This window comes from Danio aesculapii, unplaced genomic scaffold (assembly GCF_903798145.1).
Source record: "Danio aesculapii unplaced genomic scaffold, fDanAes4.1, whole genome shotgun sequence".
NCBI classification, from domain to species: Eukaryota; Metazoa; Chordata; class Actinopteri; order Cypriniformes; family Danionidae; genus Danio; species Danio aesculapii.
The window spans coordinates 40,001-58,816 of record NW_026613667.1 but is presented as its reverse complement, the minus strand read 5'-3'; the positions used below and the strand labels follow the sequence as shown (position 1 = coordinate 58,816).

At 42.2% G+C, this 18,816-nt stretch overlaps 1 protein-coding gene across 1 annotated transcript in view; it reads right to left on the bottom strand.

Moving 5' to 3' along the window:
• Positions 1-18,816, bottom strand: part of mslnb (mesothelin b) — a 29,758-nt gene that overhangs the window by 5,982 nt on the left and 4,960 nt on the right. The window contains exons 2-42 of the mRNA XM_056452540.1: positions 18,699-18,786; positions 17,987-18,017; positions 16,129-16,174; positions 12,494-12,613; positions 12,231-12,409; positions 12,039-12,142; positions 11,845-11,957; positions 10,903-11,110; positions 9,839-9,909; positions 9,519-9,763; positions 9,348-9,432; positions 9,115-9,258; positions 8,310-8,512; positions 8,135-8,238; positions 7,937-8,046; positions 7,640-7,816; positions 7,530-7,561; positions 7,360-7,451; positions 7,156-7,178; positions 7,033-7,054; positions 6,923-6,950; positions 6,759-6,834; positions 6,457-6,615; positions 6,157-6,368; positions 5,979-6,067; positions 5,735-5,853; positions 5,474-5,647; positions 4,957-4,988; positions 4,771-4,868; positions 4,657-4,682; positions 4,485-4,506; positions 3,679-3,706; positions 3,525-3,600; positions 3,223-3,381; positions 2,923-3,134; positions 2,745-2,833; positions 2,495-2,613; positions 2,233-2,406; positions 316-347; positions 130-227; positions 16-41 (exon numbers count right to left, since the gene is read on the bottom strand). Of these exons, the coding sequence (XP_056308515.1) occupies positions 16-41; positions 130-227; positions 316-347; positions 2,233-2,406; positions 2,495-2,613; positions 2,745-2,833; positions 2,923-3,134; positions 3,223-3,381; positions 3,525-3,600; positions 3,679-3,706; positions 4,485-4,506; positions 4,657-4,682; positions 4,771-4,868; positions 4,957-4,988; positions 5,474-5,647; positions 5,735-5,853; positions 5,979-6,067; positions 6,157-6,368; positions 6,457-6,615; positions 6,759-6,834; positions 6,923-6,950; positions 7,033-7,054; positions 7,156-7,178; positions 7,360-7,451; positions 7,530-7,561; positions 7,640-7,816; positions 7,937-8,046; positions 8,135-8,238; positions 8,310-8,512; positions 9,115-9,258; positions 9,348-9,432; positions 9,519-9,763; positions 9,839-9,909; positions 10,903-11,110; positions 11,845-11,957; positions 12,039-12,142; positions 12,231-12,409; positions 12,494-12,613; positions 16,129-16,174; positions 17,987-18,017; positions 18,699-18,744 (4,203 nt within the window). The 5' untranslated portion in view covers positions 18,745-18,786. The remainder of the gene's footprint in view (positions 1-15; positions 42-129; positions 228-315; positions 348-2,232; positions 2,407-2,494; positions 2,614-2,744; positions 2,834-2,922; positions 3,135-3,222; positions 3,382-3,524; positions 3,601-3,678; positions 3,707-4,484; positions 4,507-4,656; positions 4,683-4,770; positions 4,869-4,956; positions 4,989-5,473; positions 5,648-5,734; positions 5,854-5,978; positions 6,068-6,156; positions 6,369-6,456; positions 6,616-6,758; positions 6,835-6,922; positions 6,951-7,032; positions 7,055-7,155; positions 7,179-7,359; positions 7,452-7,529; positions 7,562-7,639; positions 7,817-7,936; positions 8,047-8,134; positions 8,239-8,309; positions 8,513-9,114; positions 9,259-9,347; positions 9,433-9,518; positions 9,764-9,838; positions 9,910-10,902; positions 11,111-11,844; positions 11,958-12,038; positions 12,143-12,230; positions 12,410-12,493; positions 12,614-16,128; positions 16,175-17,986; positions 18,018-18,698; positions 18,787-18,816) is intronic.

Here is an 18,816-nt window from a genome sequence, read left to right as displayed (position 1 = left end):
AGGAAAAAGTCTTACTGTTGGCGGTGGAGGAAGCGAGCAGCCTAAGAATAAAACACACAGTAAATCAGTAGTTTCAGCAGAAATAATGTAAATAGTGTTGATCCTGAAGGCACAAAGCCAGAGATTCACCTCTGGCTCCAGTCTGCTTGAGTTCTTCAGTTGTGTAGTAAACCAGAGTCTCCACTTGTGAAGACAGGGAAGGTAGAGCCTTAAACAGACTCTCAAATCTGAGAAACACACAGAATTAGAGGAGATTTCAGCACAAGAGACAGCAGAGACTCAGTGACGTGTCTACAGAGACTCGAGTACACTTACATCAGTGTGTAGGAGCTGCAGGAGATAGAGACCTGTGAAAACACAAACACACATCGGCGTCATCACTGCAAATTTCATTCAATAACTCTCTTGTTTGACCACTGGACATTTGGCCTACAGTCTCTTGTAAGGATGGTTATATTTCTCCATAATATCAGTTGCTGAAAACTGCTGTGAAGTTCTCTCAGATCAGACCACGAGAACTGCCATGCAATAAAACAATAAACTTTCTAATCTTCAGAGAGGATTTCGAGAAAGCCGTCTGGACAGCTGATTCATCGACTATCCTCAGGCCCTCTTGCCTTCCCCAGTTATACGGCCTGGGTCATTGAAAAGTTACTCAGGAATGACCGGATTTCCACTTCCTATGGTGAAATGATGTAGTATGTATATTTGCAGAATTTGTGAACTTTAACTTGTCCTGCTTGGTGTCATTTTAAAGGTCTCAGTGCGAGCGTAAATGTGATCTCAGTTTTATCTCAGTATCATAGACCAAAATAAAGAATCTCAGATTTGGGTAAATTTCGTCCTCTCTCATGGGAGATGATGTCCTGGATAAGATCTTTCCTCAAGTCTGGTCTTCTTCCTCAGATGGTATTTGGCTCGTAGGGTAAAATCCCTGACAAAAGTCTTTGTGAAGTTTTTATTCATTTGAATTTATGACATTTTGGGTATTTAAGGGGATTTGGGGAAACACTCAGGGAAACGTCTGTAATCAGATGAAACTTCCCGCGCAGTCTCTGTGTGTCTACATTGCCAGGTATGATGACTCTTTGACAACTGTTTGTTTTATAAATAGTTTTAATGTTTTATGCTGATCATGTTGTGTAATCATTTTGTGCTTCTTCTGCATGTTTTAAATGTGATATGTTGATCAATAACTGCCTGGCTAACAAATGTAAATTTCCTGTTAAACTTTAATATCTCCTGAAATCATTTAAATCTAGTAGATTGTTTAGGCTGATGTTTCCACAGCCTACGACCAGGAGGAGTCATACATTCAGGCTCAATGGATGGAGAATGGGCACAGCAATAGAGACCTGTTGATTTCTGACAATCACTGACTTAGTATGATATCATCTAGTGGCTAAATCACTTTCTTTATGTATGAGCAAGCATGGGGCGGCCTAATATTACTTAAAGGAAATTAGTTCACATTTATATCCTCTATCTAAGAACCAGAACTGGCGAGGTTGTGTCCGTGAGCAGATGTAGTTGGCCAGCATACTGACTCTAAGCAACTTCAGGTAAACGATGAACCATTAGCTGAGAATAAGGATTTATTAGGTTAATCAATCTAAATGAGACCTAATCACAACCTATAAGGTGATCAGCTTGAATTGGATGAATCTAAATTTAAATTATTATGAATTAGAGTCAGATAAGAATAAGGGTTCATAAAACAAAAGTTAGTGTGACGCAGTGACACAGTAGGTAGCGCTGTTGCCTCACAGCAGGAAGGTCGCTGGTTCGAGGCTTGGCTGGGTCAGTTGGCATTTCTGTGTGGAGTTTGCAGCTTCCCCCCAGATTAATAAAGGGACTCAGCTGAAAAGAAAATGATTGAATAAAAACAAAAGTTAAATGATTTTTAGTGGTCTGTTTATAGCTGCGCGAGAAAAGACTGATATGCAGAGTACCTTCCCCTACATCCATGGAAACCATCATTCAACATCCAAACCATTGGGTGGAACTTACACTCTTTCCAAACAAACTCATGTAAAAGCAAAACCAGCAGACTCCAGACAACACAGAGCAGCCGTGCTGTCAACTGTCTTCAGAGGCAGCAGATTTCTGGCCGAAAACCCTAACAACCTCAATGAGACGTGTGACTGATCTGATGTTTAACCCACAGCTCCTAACAGTGGCGTGTGTTTGGGTTTGGAGTTAAGCAGAAGGAAACACCAGAGTAAGTTTTACCTTCTCTGAGATTAAGAGCAGTTCTTGAAGAACAGCAGGAAGTCCTCGTTCCTCAGGAGACACCAGCAGATAATCAAATACCGTATTGATGACCACAATCTCTGGAAGACCAGGCAGACCTTCAGCCATCAGTCCAGCCATCTGACCTGGAGACAGATCTACCAGACTCTCCAACTGAAGACACACAGCAGAACAGGAACATCACAATAAAGGGAAAACTGATGCTGGAGATCAGGACTGAAAATCACATGTCGAGACCCACCGGACTGAACTTTCCGTTGATGGAGAGCAGAACTGAGAGACTAACAAACTTAGAGAATGAGCCAAAGTTCTTCTGTAGCCACTCTGAGCTGCTGTTAGCCGAGGACACACAACCTGTGTCTGCACACACACACACACACACACACACACACACACACACACACACACACACACACACACACACACAGTAAAGTCTCCTTCATGAACATGAGTGATCTTCTGCCTGAAGCCTCCTCAATCTTCTGCCTCACCTGTCGTGTTGCTCCTGAGGAAGGGCAAGATGAAGAACTCCACCATGTTTTTTCCTTGCGTCTCACTGACAAGCGGGAACTCTGTGAGTCTGAGGAAGGGTGTAAAATAACACTGATCAAAACATCTGTTGAACACACTCACGGTCCTGAGCTAACGCTGAGGAAAGGCTTTTCTTACAGGAGCTGGTAAGTTTGGCAGGTGAGGTTTTTGCTGCTAGCGCACTGCAGTAGGGATGGTGACGCAGACGCTAAAAACGGCTTGAGGTTTTGACTGAACAGTGTGCTGATGACGGAAGCGTTTCTCCATTGGTCATCACTGACGCTCTCCAGTCTCAGCTCCCACACTACATCCAGTGCATTGGACAGGGCGTCGCTGCTGATTGGCTGAGACTGATGATGTAATGAGGAGGGGTTACTGTCACATTCCCAGTCAGTGTCCCAGTAAACACTGGAGGAGAGCTGTACAGGGGTAATTTACCGTATTTGCTGCTGCGCTGGAGAAGATGGCGAGGGCTCCATCCAGAAGGTGATTGGCTTTGGTGAAGAGCAGCTTCCAGATCTCCGTGGAGTAACTGCTGTTGCTGGACAGCTGACAGGTCAGGAGGTCAGCCAGATCCTCAGCCGTGAGTCCTGTGAGCTGCAAACACAAGACACCTGATCAGTGGACATCACGGCTCAGGGAATACCACAGGGGCTGCAGACACTGCTGGAGCAATGAGCATTCCCAGAATGTAATCAGTGTCAACTCAGGCTCTGATTGGGAATTTTCCATCTTCTTACCGAAGAACAAGCGTACTGCTGCAGGTTGACTCTACAGGGGGCGCTGACGAGAGCCGCAGACAGGAGAGTCTCATTACTGTGGAAAACATCAGAATTTAGAGTCTCATAGATGCTGTCACTGTGTCAAAGTGCAGAAGAGAGAATTTGCTGATACCTGATGACTCCTGAACAAACGCTGGTAACTGGTAAAATCAAAGAGAACATTGGTCAGTGTTTGTGAATTTCCTTTTAAGATTCAATACAACAGCCGTAAACCACAGAGTAAAAATGACTGAAGGAAACACTTGAGCATTAAAGCTGATTCGTTTGCTGACAGGTTCAGTTTCTTGTTGACTAACGGGCCTTACTTTTACATTCCTAGCTCCAACAGTCTCCAGATTTACATGGCAAGTAGTCAGCAAATGACAAAGGGTTTGGTGTTTCCAGGGTAAGGCTTAAGGTAAAATAGCTCTGTTACAGCACTGTGCAGAGATCAGAGAGGGATTCTCACTCTTGAGTCTCCTTCAGCACTGTTTGGGCTATAAGTGTGTCTCTGAAGAACATCTAGAGCTGAACAATTCACTAGTTGTGCAAACTACTTGGCTTGACCATTCAGAAAGGGATTAATGTCTATAAATGGACTCAAAAACATGACAAGACTATTGAATAGCTATTCCTTTGTTCAGTTTTCTTTTGTGTAGTAAGTATCATAATGAGGCGAGCACTCAAGGTTTGTAGACACCTGTATTAGTTTGGCTATTTAAAGTTATTTGTCTGGACGTGGCTCTAGTGTGGCCTATAGAGCTTTACAGACAAGGGAGGTCAGTGTAGAACACTCAGTAGGGAGCACATGAGTAACAGTGGCCACATTGCCTATGGAGACTGGCTAGTGTGCAGAGGCGGCTTCAGCTTTTCCCAACATTCATTCACACACTGACTAGGTCGAGGTCTGAAGCAAGCTTATTGTATGACTGCACTTACCATTCAGAGGAGTGAACAGACACTGAAATACATGGAAAAGACAGGACTAATTAAAAACCAAACTGCAAAAGCAATGATTGTTTGCATTTTGATAAAAAAGAGAGAAACTTGATTCATAGTGAGAAGCCTCGTCAGATAGAAAAAGACTGAGGTAAAAAGGAAAAAGTCTTACTGTTGGCGGTGGAGGAAGCGAGCAGCCTAAGAATAAAACACACAGTAAATCAGTAGTTTCAGCAGAAATAATGTAAATAGTGTTGATCCTGAAGGCACAAAGCCTGAGATTCACCTCTGGCTCCAGTCTGCTTGAGTTCTTCAGTTGTGTAGTAAACCAGAGTCTCCACTTGTGAAGACAGGGAAGGTAGAGCCTTAAACAGACTCTCAAATCTGAGAAACACACAGAATTAGAGGAGATTTCAGCACAAGAGACAGCAGAGACTCAGTGACGTGTCTACAGAGACTCGAGTACACTTACATCAGTGTGTAGGAGCTGCAGGAGATAGAGACCTGTGAAAACACAAACACACATCAGCGTCATCACTGCAAATTTCATTCGACAACTCTCTTGTTTGACCACTGGACATTTGGCCTACAGTCTCTTTCCAGCCAAACTCATGTAAAAGTGAAACTCGCAGACTCCAGAGCGTACTGAGCAGCCATGCTGTCAACTGTCTTCACAGGCTGCAGATTTCTGGGTAACAACCTGAGCATCCTCACTGAAATGTGCGACTGATCTGATAAACTGTTTATGCGAGTACTTCACACGTGATATGAAGAGCACAAGAATCACAATCAGCTCCTGCAGTTACTGCAGATTTCAATGGAGCATTTACTCTTAGATGGGTTACGTTTATGTAAAGTATCCCTCATGACCAGATTCTGATGCTCAATGTTTGCAAAAAACCTTTTATAAGTGTTTACCCACAGCTCCTAACAGTGGCGTGTGTTTGGGTTTGGAGACAAGCAGAAGGAAACACCAGAGTCAGTTTTACCTTCTCTGAGATTAAGAGCAGTTCTTGAAGAACAGCAGGAAGTCCTCGTTCCTCAGGAGACACCAGCAGATAATCAAATACCGTATTGATGACCACAATCTCTGGAAGACCAGGCAGACCTTCAGCCATCAGTCCAGCCATCTGACCTGGAGACAGATCTACCAGACTCTCCAACTGAAGACACACAGCAGAACAGGAACATCACAATAAAGGGAAAACTGATGCTGGAGATCAGGACTGAAAATCACATGTCGAGACCACCGGACTGAACTTTCCGTTGATGGAGAGCAGAACTGAGAGACTAACAAACTTAGAGAATGAGCCAAAGTTCTTCTGTAGCCACTCTGAGCTGCTGTTAGCCGAGGACACACAACCTGTGTCTGCACACACACACACACACACACACACACACACACACACACACACACACACACACACACAGTAAAGTCTCCTTCATGAACATGAGTGATCTTCTGCCTAAAGCCTTCTCAATCTTCTGCCTCACCTGTCGTGTTGCTCCTGAGGAAGGGCAAGATGAAGAACTCCACCATGTTTGTTCCTTGCGTCTCACTGACAAGCGGGAACTCTGTGAGTCTGAGGAAGGGTGTAAAATAACACTGATCAAAACATCTGTTGAACACACTCACGGTCCTGAGCTAACGCTGAGGAAAGGCTTTTCTTACATGAGCTGGTAAGTTTGGCAGGTGAGGTTTTTGCTGCTAGCGCACTGCAGTAGGGATGGTGACGCAGACGCTAAAAACGGCTTGAGGTTTTGACTGAACAGTGTGCTGATGACGGAAGCGTTTCTCCATTGGTCATCACTGACGCTCTCCAGTCTCAGCTCCCACACTACATCCAGTGCATTGGACAGGGCGTCGCTGCTGATTGGCTGAGACTGATGATGTAATGAAGAGGGGTTACTGTCACATTCCCAGTCAGTGTCCCAGTAAACACTGGAGGAGAGCTGTACAGGGGTAATTTACCGTATTTGCTGCTGCGCTGGAGAAGATGGCGAGGGCTCCATCCAGAAGGTGATTGGCTTTGGTGAAGAGCAGCTTCCAGATCTCCGAGGAGTAACTGCTGTTGCTGGACAGCTGACAGGTCAGGAGGTCAGCCAGAACCTCAGCCGTGAGTCCTGTGAGCTGCAAACACAAGACACCTGATCAGTGGACATCACGGCTCAGGGAATACCACAGGGGCTGCAGACACTGCTGGAGCAATGAGCATTCCCAGAACGTAATCAGTGTCAACTCCGGTTCTGATTGGGAATTTTTCATCTTCTTACCGAAGAACAAGCGTACTGCTGCAGGTTGACTCTACAGGGGGCGCTGACGAGAGCCGCAGACAGGAGAGTCTCATTACTGTGGGGCAGATGAACTCTTCTCAGGATGACTGATTTACATGGCATACATTTTTTGCAGTCATTAAAAAGCTAATATTAGACACTACCTGCTGATTCCATCACAAATTGAAGTTTCTGAGAAAGTAAAACAAGTGCTTAATGAGACAGGAGATGTTTAAATACGCAAATCTGTATGCTAATAATCAATCTGACTTACCATTAATTGGAGTTGAAATACACTGAAGAGGACATGAACATAGATTAATAAGAGTTTATTAATTACTTGTGTTTTTTGTTAGTGAATATTTCCACACATGAGATTAAAACTTTTGTTTCTTACCATAACACGTGGGGGGAAACACACTGTTAAAAACAGAAGAGGAAAATCTCATTAAAATAGTGAAATGTTTGTTAATCTTAGATACAAAACTGTTCCAAAATCTTAGAAATTGTTTCACCAAAGGTGTAGTGTGCTTTATTTGTGGTGTGTGTATGTGTGTGTATGTGTGTGTATATGTGTGTGTGTGTGTGTGTGTGTGTATACCCTCAGGTGCTATTGTTTTCAGCTGATTCATGTCATCCTTGATGGTTTGCATCATGTTTGTAGGTAACACAGTTTCCTGCAGCCTCTGAATGCTGAGAGATTGACAGAGAAATTAAGATAAATATGGGTTCCTGACTGAAGGAGCTCAGAAACAATGTAAGAACACTTACATCTGCTGGTATGATGCACACTCCAAACCCACCTGAAATCAAAACAGAATTCAGCAAACGGTCAGTTGTAAACCTGCTGCACAGGCAGTGTTTAGCAGAAATGCTGTTACCTCATCAGCGAGTACAATGAGATATTGAAGCATCTCAAGCAGACCACGGTCCTCAGGAGAGATCAGCACGTAATCAAAAACCATGATAATGATGACACTTTTCTCTGGAAGACCTGCAAAAGTCTCAACTATCAGTTCAGCTGTCTGGTTGGGGGAGAGAACCGGCAGCGCATCTATCTGAAATACACAACCGAAACATTTTACTTACAAACAGAAATCCAATACAAGAATCATACGACAATGCCAAGAACAGAGCTCAGTGTTTGTTTCAGAAAAATGGGAATGTAGGAAACCCACAGCGTTGAAGGCTGGGTTCAGCTGGTACATTTCACTCAGTGTTGCAAAATGTGAAAATTCCCCAAGATTCAGAATGATCCAGACACTGCTGTTCTCAGCGGGACAGCCACCTGGGAACAGATTGAGACCGTGTTTTTATGATGAATAGTTAGGCGGATTGATGAATGGTCAGGCAGGTGTATAGAAAGACAGATGTACCTGAAACATTCTGTTGGCTCAGGAAGGATGAGATGAAATACTGATAAACATTCTGCGCACCTTCATCTGATATCAGGGGTCTGTTGTGACTGAGACCTAAAACACTGAAAGTACACACCGAAAGTCAGGACAGATTAAAGCCTACAGTCGATGAGAATGTCTGCGGTGGACATACAGAATCTGGAAGGTTTGACAGCTGAACTCTTTATAACTGAGGCATGTAAGATATTCAGGAGTCAGGATGGAGAGCAGAGGCTTCAGCTTGACTTCAAACCACAACTCCACAAACACCTCATCCTGCAGGTTGCTGATGGGGAAGGCGTCAGCTGAGATCTGACCCACGATGTCACTGAAGGGGGAACTCTGGGAACTGAAGTTCTGAGAAAGTGGCAGAAGAGAAATTGAATAAGAAGAGAAAATGTTTAATATATTCTTCTCCAAGGTGTTTCTAAATAACAAGAATACAGAGAATGGACTGGAGTTCTTGTGGAAAGTGGTCTTGCTAAATTTACTTCAGAAGAACGAACTCTGAAGACCATAAGAACTCAGAACGCATTCGGTAAGAAATGAGATGCTGCAATCATCTTGATGGTCACATGTCTTTCATGTGTTTTAACGGAAATAATTTAAAAATTACAACATTTAAACACTATTATTTTACCTATTTCAATATATTTAACATAATATATTTGCACAACTCACAAAAAAGGAAAAGAGTTAACTAAGTTATCTCTCTAAACTTCTGTAATAATAGCTATATTAAGTGCATGCTTCTATCCTCTATGTAGCCCTAGTGATGTTTGGGACTTCAAGAGCAAGTTCTATGATCAATTCTGCATTCGATGCATCCTCAATCAAATGAACACATGCAGGTTCTGTCACACGTCCTCGGTTCTTGTAGTATTAGAACTGAACTTGTCGTTTGATGTGCATATTGAGAAACAGATAGGGCAAGCAGTGTGAACTGTGTGTGTCCTCACAGTGGTGGAGAGCTGCTGCAGAAGAGCATCCAGGTTCTGGGACAGATACAGGAGGACGTTGGAGAGTGTCTCCTGGTTCAGCGTGAGGTTCGAGCCCGATGCACAGTGCAGAACTGTGGCCACATGCTCCACCAGGTCCGTCATCTGGACAGATGTGTGAATACATATGATATGAAGACAGGATGTCATTCTGGTGGGGAAGATGACTGGAATCATGAATACGGGTGTCTTACCCCACATGTTCTGTTATCAATAAATACACTGCAAATGTCCTGAGATTCATTCTGGGCCCCAGTCCCCATTCCTGTCTCAATGTAGCTGCCGAACAAAACAAAGGTGTTTAAAGTGAATCAATGTGGTTTCATTACTCTGCAACTGTGGAAATACTGGCATGAAAAACTCACAACAGGTTATGGAAGACAGTGGTGAGGTTAGGGTAGATTTCTATCTGGTCTTGAGGAAGGAATCGCCGCAGTATTGGAGAAACCACATGCGTGTACCAGTCATGAACGTTCATGGGGTCAAAAGCGACCGGATCCTGCTGCTGTTGTTGGGTGTAACTCTGCTTAAATGGGGCGGCCATCTCTGCCAGCGTCAGGTTCATTATGGCCTGCACCAGCGTGGCGCTCCGCATGCTGCTCAAGTTTGGCTTTAGGAGAGAAGACAGCAGAATTAAAGAGATGGCGTTCAGGTCTGTAAAGCCCTGCTGATGTCATGTGTTTACCTGCTGTGTCAAGGACACAAACTGTTTAACGAAACTCCCGACTGGTCTAAATGCTGTCATGAAGTCGTTCACTGCCTGGAGACACACATCAAGACCAGATTAAACAGAAGTGTCTCTGGAGATCAGCAAGTAGTGTCCTGCGTGTTTACTTTTACTGCAGGCTCAATCAATTCTGGCTCACCAGCATGTCATGATTTCGCCAAGTATGATGCGATCCTGGATCAACGCTATGTTGACGCTATGTACAATATGTTGATCCTGGAACATCATTTCTGTTAGAAATCCATACCTATTCCCTACCCCTAAACCCAACCATAACTATAGATTATTCCCACAATCAGAGGGCAATATTAGCTGAATAACAATCACATAGGAGTGCATAAACTGTGAGCCCAAACTGAACATAAACAGTAAACGCATCCCTTAATTCTAGCTGATTGGAAAGTTGTTCCAGGATCAACATAGATGTTAACCCAGGATCATATGCTACTTGGTGAAATCAGGTTGATGAAGGTTCGTTTATTTAGCATTGGAGCTAAACTCTGCAGGAAAGTATATCTCAAGAACCAGCCCAGCTAACAAGGAACATTCTCAGAACATTCAGTAATATTCCTTATGAATGTTAAAGAATGTAAACAGTTTGTGAAACCTTCTTGTACTAATGTATTCAAATAATAATGTTATAATGAGTAAACTAAAACATTAATACATCTAAAAAACCGTTTTGAACTTCTGCAGTAATGTTATTATTGCTTACTGGAAACATTGGGGAGACATCCTTAGAACAGTAATACAATGTGAATGGAACGTTCAAATAATATTTGAAATAACGTTCTGGGAACATTAAAACAACATGAGACTGAAGAAAAGGTTTTGAATAATATTCTTTTTACCAAACAAGAACATATAAAATCTGAACATTTTGAACATTGTAAGTAGATTTAAACAATTGCATCTTCATAACTTAATGAGAATGTTACGGAAATGTTATTATAACTAAAAATGTTAGCTGGGAGAGTTGCCCACATCTGATGCTCATCCATGAGACCATCTGTGACTTCTACTTGCCTGTCCGAGGGGGTCTTGGCCCGAGGAGGTGCTCATGTAAAGTGTTGTGCCATTATTTGAAGGCCATGGATTCCCGGAGGGCATCAGAGATGACATCAAACTCTGAAACACCAGGCTGAGGGAGCTGTTGGACAAACCTATCACCTCTGGGTGAAGGAGAAGCTCTGCCTTCTGTTCTGGACTCAAGAGGTGCAAAACTTCCAGCTGTCGAAACACAGAAGAACTTCAGAACAACTCCAGACATCAGCACACTTCCATGGGGAAGGGATGTAGGTAAATCAGTGTTGCAAAACCATACAAGGCCAGACCTGGACTCTAAATCTCTAAGTCTAAATATCTGAAAAATACAAATACAAAAGTTTGGGCTTTTACTACTGGAGTACTACTAAAGTGTTTTAAATTGTCTGGGTTATACTGAAGCTGTAAGTCCATCCTGCACTACAATAAATGGTAGAAACATGGTATAGTGCAAAGTTTAGTATTGAGACTGCAGCGGTAGAGTTACTTTCCAACCCTGACTTCGCATTTACAATCACAGACCGTAGCACTTAGCTTGTGCAACACAGGCTAATTAGAAATATTTTTGTGAAACTTCAAAAATGTACTGAAAATAAATTGCCTGGGTTTATGGAGAGGTTTGGTCAGTGGTTCATTAGGTGATCTGTACGAAAGGCATTGCCTTCTTGTGCACATATAGAAGAAGGATAAGTATCTTTAACATAAGCAATGTTCAACAAAACATACACCAAGTAAAGTACTTCAGATTTGCAGTAATGTAGACAGCGCCCTCTAGTGGATTCGTCATCTGAAATGTGCTATATACCTGGAGCAATACATTCACCTTTGCAAGAAAGTCGGCAGATGCATGTATTTTCAATGAGCCTGGGCTTAATTTGTGCTATCAAATTCCACATTGGATTAAAAACGTGTTCTCTTACCCCGCTGAAGAGCAGGTTGATGGATGAGAAGTCTTTCACCTGAGCCATCACAGAGAAGGAACCAAAGTTCTTCAAGAGCCAGTCTTCGGTGCTGGCTTCTGGATCTACACAACCTACAACAACACACAATCCCACATCACACACCTGTTGCGGACCTTCAAAGAACACACAGCACAATCTGCCTAAGCTGTAACCTGAGGACGTGTTTCTGGAGAGGAACGGGTACATGAAGAAAGAATAGATCCACTTCTGTCTCACTGGATCCAGACTGGAGAAATGCTGACTTAACTCCTGAACTCTGCACACACAATCAGACACATGTTCACACAATCAAAAACAGACGTCCAGCTCTTCTGATTTCCTGCACGTGTCATGTGTTGGCATACACAGTCTGGTAGGTGCTGCAGCTGAAGTTTCTGTTGCTGAGGCATGTGAGGAGGTTTCTGGAGATGGAGGACAGCAGAGGTGTCAGTTTGATGTCCAGCCACGCTCTGATGCCGAGATCCTCCTGCACACTGAAGCCTCCAGAGAGATCCAGCACGGGAACACCGGACACGCTGGATCTCTGTGGAATCGACAGAACCACAGAGGAATCAGTGTATGTGTTTGAAATCAGTGAGTGCAGAATCAGTGTGTGTGTGCATCGCACCATGAATGAGTAGATGTCCAGAGCAGCGCTGATCAGCTCCTTCAGCTTCTGCATGTGCTCTGCTGCGGGTTCTGGAGGGACGCCGGCACACGTCAGGAAGCTCTGTGTGGGTCTGTCCATCTGAGGCAACATACACACATGCACACACACACACACACACACACACACACACACACACACACACACACACACACACACACACACACACACACAGATTTAGAGCACAAATACACAATTTCCAGAGTGTGTCCTTCAAGATACGCAAGATCTTCAGTCCTGCAGACAACACACCTGTAGGCAAGCCGACGCTTCTGTATTTCTATAGTATATTGTGTCAAAGTTGCTGTACAAAGATGAAGGAAAGCCCTAACAATGTTTCAGATAGTGGAACATGTTCAACATATCAGGCAGGTGGAATAGTAATGATAGAATATTGATCGGTAATTGAGGGATTACAGTTGTCCGTTGAGTATGTCCATGAGAGAATGTCTCAGTGTGATTAGTAACTGGGTCTGGTTTCACAGTAGTCACGTGTTTTCTCAGATTTCTCCTCAGTTGATGCTAGTTTTTCTGCTCTAGGGTATGAAAGGTCCCGCGTGACCTCGTGCCCCAGCGGACGCTCTGCAAAGCTTTTGTTGTCTTGAATATTGGCTTGTCTGTTCTGATTTGCGTATATAAGGGGAAGGTGTTATCTTTGGGGATTGTGTTTGCAGGAGAGGCCGGTGCAGTGTGAGTCTCTGAGCTCTTCATCATCACTTCAGTCAGCTCATTTCCACTGACAGTGCAGTACGCTATGCGTTTATATCTGATTCCACTGTCAAAAGCAGCAAATCAGTGAACCGTATCGCACCACATTTTTGGGATTGGTTCATTTGTAGCACAACAGTACAGTACTGAAGGGCTGAGCTAGACTCAGGCTGCGTCTGAAATCACATACTTCCATAATATACTGTATAGTATTGTAAAAACAGTATGTGAGAAGTACCCAGGTGATCTACTACTCCACTTATAAGCATACAGCTGAAATACTGTGCTCATATATTGTTTGATCCATGTTGAGCTCTGATAAACAGGTCAACATAGACAATTCCGTGTCATTATATTCATAAATTATTAATGTCCCATTAAAACATCTACAAACTCGTCAATCTGATTCCAGGTAAAAGGTAAACATTGTGAAAGCTGTTCAGTAATTCTCCACTGGGGGCGATCGGAGTGAGCGTGCACCCCTGGTATTACACAGATCGCCCCCGAGTGAACAAACACTGAGTTTGATGCTGTAACGAAGCCTCGTCCACTGGAATCATGTGACCTCGCCAACTCCAAACCACTGATTCAAAACGAAAGTTTGGTAAAAGTTTCATGAAGGAGAGTTTCAATCAGCCGGCCCTACTGTACTGCACTGTACTGTACTGAGCCTCTCAGTGGAAACCAGCGCTAGCTCTTCTGTTTGAACATTCAACATGTCGGAATTGGTGTATTATCGTTTAATTCTGTAATTGTGATGATACATGTTTACCTGACAATAGTTTTCTTGACTGTTGTCACTGTCAGTGTGGATCAGACTGGAGGATCAGGAGTAATGAAGCGATCAGCAGGTGATTTCTGAACATTATTGATCCAGCATGACTCACAGTGAAAGACGTCACTATACTGGATACGACACTACCAGTCAAGAGCAAGTGCACTGAAGGATCTTAATCAGATCAGCTCAAAATCCATCAAATATCTGTGTGTATTCATAATCAATACATGTGATCAGCTCTTACAAACACAACTGAAGTGAATGATCACAGAAACACTGGAGACAGATTACACTCACGTTAATGAGTAAACTCTAATGAAGAAAGAGAAGACGTGTGTTTAATCTTCGCCCACGCTGCTGGATTCCAGCAACCGGCTGACGGCTGCACCCTTACACACTCAACTGACACACACACTCAACAGACACACACTCAACTGACACACACTCATCAGACACACACTTACAAAACATACACTCAACTGACACACACACTCAACAGACACACACTCAACTGACACACACTCAACTGACACACACACTCAACAACACACACTTAACTGACACACACTCATCAGACACACACTTACAAAACATACACTCAACTGACACACACACTCAACAGACACACACTCAACTGACACACACTCATCAGACACACACTTACAAAACATACAGTTAACTGACACACACTCAACTGACACACACTCATCAGACACACACTTACAAAACATACACTCAACTGACACACACTCATCAGACACACACTTACAAAACATACACTCAACTGACACACACTCAACTGACACACACTCATCAGACACACACTCACAAAACATACACTCAACTGACACACACTCAACTGACACACACTCATCAGACACACACTTACAAAACATACACTCAACTGACACACACTCAACTGACACACACTCATCAGACACACACTTACAAAACATACACTCAACTGACACACACACTCAACAGACACACACTCAACTGACACACACTCATCAGACACACACTTACAAAACATACACTCAACTGACACACACTCAACTGACACACACTCATCAGACACACACTCACAAAACATACACTCAACTGACACACACTCAACTGACACACACTCATCAGACACACACTTACAAAACATACACTCAACTGACACACACTCAACTGACACACACTCATCAGACACACACTTACAAAACATACACTCAACTGACACACACACTCAACAGACACACACTCAACTGACACACACTCATCAGACACACACTCAACAGACACACACACTTACAAAACATACACTTAACTGACACACACTCAACTGACACACACTCAACAGACACACACACACTCAACAGACACACACTTACAAAACATACAGTTAACTGACACACACACTCAACTGACACACACTTAACAGACACACACACACTCAACTGACACACACTTAACAGACTCACACTTACAAAACATACACTTAACTGACACACACTAATAAAACACACTCAACTGACACACACTCAACAGACACACACTAATAAAACACACTCAACTGACACACACTCAACTGACACACACTCAACAGACACACACTAATAAAACACACTCAACTGACACACACTCAACAGACACACACTAATAAAACACACTCAACAGACACACACTTACAGAACCCATACTCATTCAACACACCCTTAACCAACGTACACTTAACCAACACATACTTACAAAACACACACTTAATCGACACATACTTAGCCGATACACACTTACAAAACAATGCGCGCACACCCTCCACAGTGTGCTCATTTGCATTTCTGCTCTTCTCAATCCTATCACAGCTGACAAATTGTGTGGAAAAAGCAGGGTGTGTGTGTGTGTGTGTGTGAAGTGTCATGTTGTCTGATCCGTCTGTGTGTGTGTGTGTGTGTGTGTGTGTGTGTCAGGCTCAGGTTTGGTCAGTCTTTGTGTTTGTTGGTAATAATGCTTTGTTCATGATAAAATCAAAACAGAGCAGTCCAACAAAGAGCAGTCTAAAAATACACCTGTGTGTGTGTGTGTGTGTGTGTGTGTGTGTGTGTGTGTGTGTGTGTGTACTCACAGTGCATTGTTCTGCAGTAAGGCCAGCTCTCGCTCTACAGGTTTGACTGTGAACAATAGAAAGCAGATTAATGACGGAGAGGAAGAGAAACGCAGCCAGAGGTCACCAGGATTAATGAAGACATTCACAACAGCAGGAGGAGGAGGAGGACGGCATTATTCCAGCAGTTTCTGGAGATTAGATCATCTCAACATCTGACATGTGGATTCATTACTTACACAAAACAAACATTTACTGTAATTCGAGGACTTTTCCACTGAACAGAAGCAGAGAATGAGATTATAGTGCACTTTCAGCTCATATTATAATACAACTTTTCCTAAATACTGTACATAAATCCAACAGTTGTGTAGAAACCACTGCCCCTTTTTGTGTTTTTAACATATATTATGCAGAATAAATCTATGTTCCCACTAAAGCAGGTCATGTTCATCCAGACGACTGAACAGGCTTCAGAAGAAATGAATGAAGTGAGGAATGAGCTCATCAGAACCCATCAGAAAGAGAAGCAGAGCACTCCTGTTTGTACTTTATTCAGATATTTTACACACTCATTCAAACTAATTCAATAGAAACACTGACAGAAGTGTGCTGTCAATACTGTGATACATAATAATACATTATATTATTATTATTATTATTACTGTGCTTCATGAGATGCTTAGGGATTAAATCTTTAAATAATGCTAAAAGGCCCTGTTTGACTCAAAGAATCTAAAGAGTGTGGCTGCATCTGAAACCGCATACTTCCATACTATACAGTACGCTAAAATCAGTATGCGAGCCGAGTAGTACGTCCGAATTCAAATAAATCGAAAATCAGTATGCGAGAAGTACCCGGATGACTTACTACTTCCGGCGAGATTCTGAAGTGTGCTTCCCATGCGAATTCATGAATGGGAGTGAAGCGACGCAACTGACGCAGGTAGGTCAGGGACATAAAGGTAGTCACTTCTGACCAATCAGCTTTCTTACATTTACAATCACTCTCATTGGTTGGTGATTGTTGTTTCAAGCGCAGTGAGCAGAGAAAATAAATAATGGAGTAGTGGCCTACCTAAATAATAACAACCGTGTTTTCAAAATGCCAGAGGCAGTCAAGCATATATATATATATATATATTAAACTCGAGTACGTTAAATCTGATTATGAGCCTGATCAAGAGAAGATGAAACTGCGTGAATGGATCAGGAGACAGTCACGTGGCATTTGCCAAAAAAATCAGAAATGGCTCTTTGCTGAAAAAAGGTTCCCGACCCCTGATGTAATACAACTGTAAACAAAACAATCTTTACAAGATCTGGACAAACTTAATAAAAAAACTATGAAAAAGCCAGAGAAGCTTTAAAGATGAAAATAATATGATATGATATATGATATGATATGATATGATATGATATGATATGATATGATATGATATGATATAACATAACATAACATAACATAACATAACATAACATAATATAACATAACATAACATAACATAACATAATATAACATAACATAACATAACATAACATAGTACAATATAATATAATAAAATATAATATAATAACAAAATATTATATAATATGTGACAATGACAAAATGGCGGATGTTGTACGTCTGAATTCCATTCATACTTTTCACATTTATACTGTTTAGACTGTACTTTTCCAATGGCCGAGTAGTACGTTTAAATTCAAATGCAGTACCTACTGAGTAGCAGCGGTTTCAGACGCAGCCTATAATTTCTATTTTAAGCTGTTCAGGTGTCAAATAATGAAATGAAATTCAAATGAAACGTTATTTTCAGACAATAAGTATAGAAGTCATTAAAACACAGTCAGTCATAGAGGTATTTCAGAAGCAACTCACCCATCACTGATCTGCAACGCTGAACTGATGGCTGAAAACCGACACAACAAACAAACAAACAAACAAACAAACAAACAAACAAACAAACAAACAAACAAACAAACAAACAAAAATAAATAGGGAATATTGAAAAAGAATTAATATAGATCAGGTAGACCAGTTTAATGTCAGTATTGATGAATATTGTAACGACCCCAGAATATCTGCTGATGATCAGCGTCTGTATTCTGTGTGTGTTGTGTTTATTTGTGGTGGTGAACTGCATTATGGGATGTTGATCTCTGCTCTGTCCATTTCTGATGTTGTAAATTCTCCTCTACAGTTTAACAAAGTGACTTTTACTGACATTTTAGTGGTTTAATATAATGTATAAGAATAATATGTAGAGAAATAAATCTGTAAAATAGCAGAAAATGTGCTGCAGTTTATTACAAGGGTTCTGTAGTGTAATATACAACACCAACACACACAATACAGCACTGCACACTGTTACACATGTGCAGAAAACACACTTTACACAAGTATGCAACGTTTAAAGTTGCTGGAAGAAGATCAAGATCCAATAATGCAGTTCAGAAGCTGACAGAAACTAAAACATGAATCTCCAAATCTGGAAATCTGCTATCTGAGGGGTGTTCTGACAGTGTGTGACGCTGTGTTAAATGTGTCTTGTGTGTGTTTTGAGATGCAGAATGAAGCAGTGTGAACGCACCGAACGTTCCCGCATAGAGGAGCAGGAGAAGAGGAGGGGTCTTCATGAGGACACGTCTGATTCTGGGACCACCAGCATGTGGAATACACTGAAACACACACACACACACACACACACA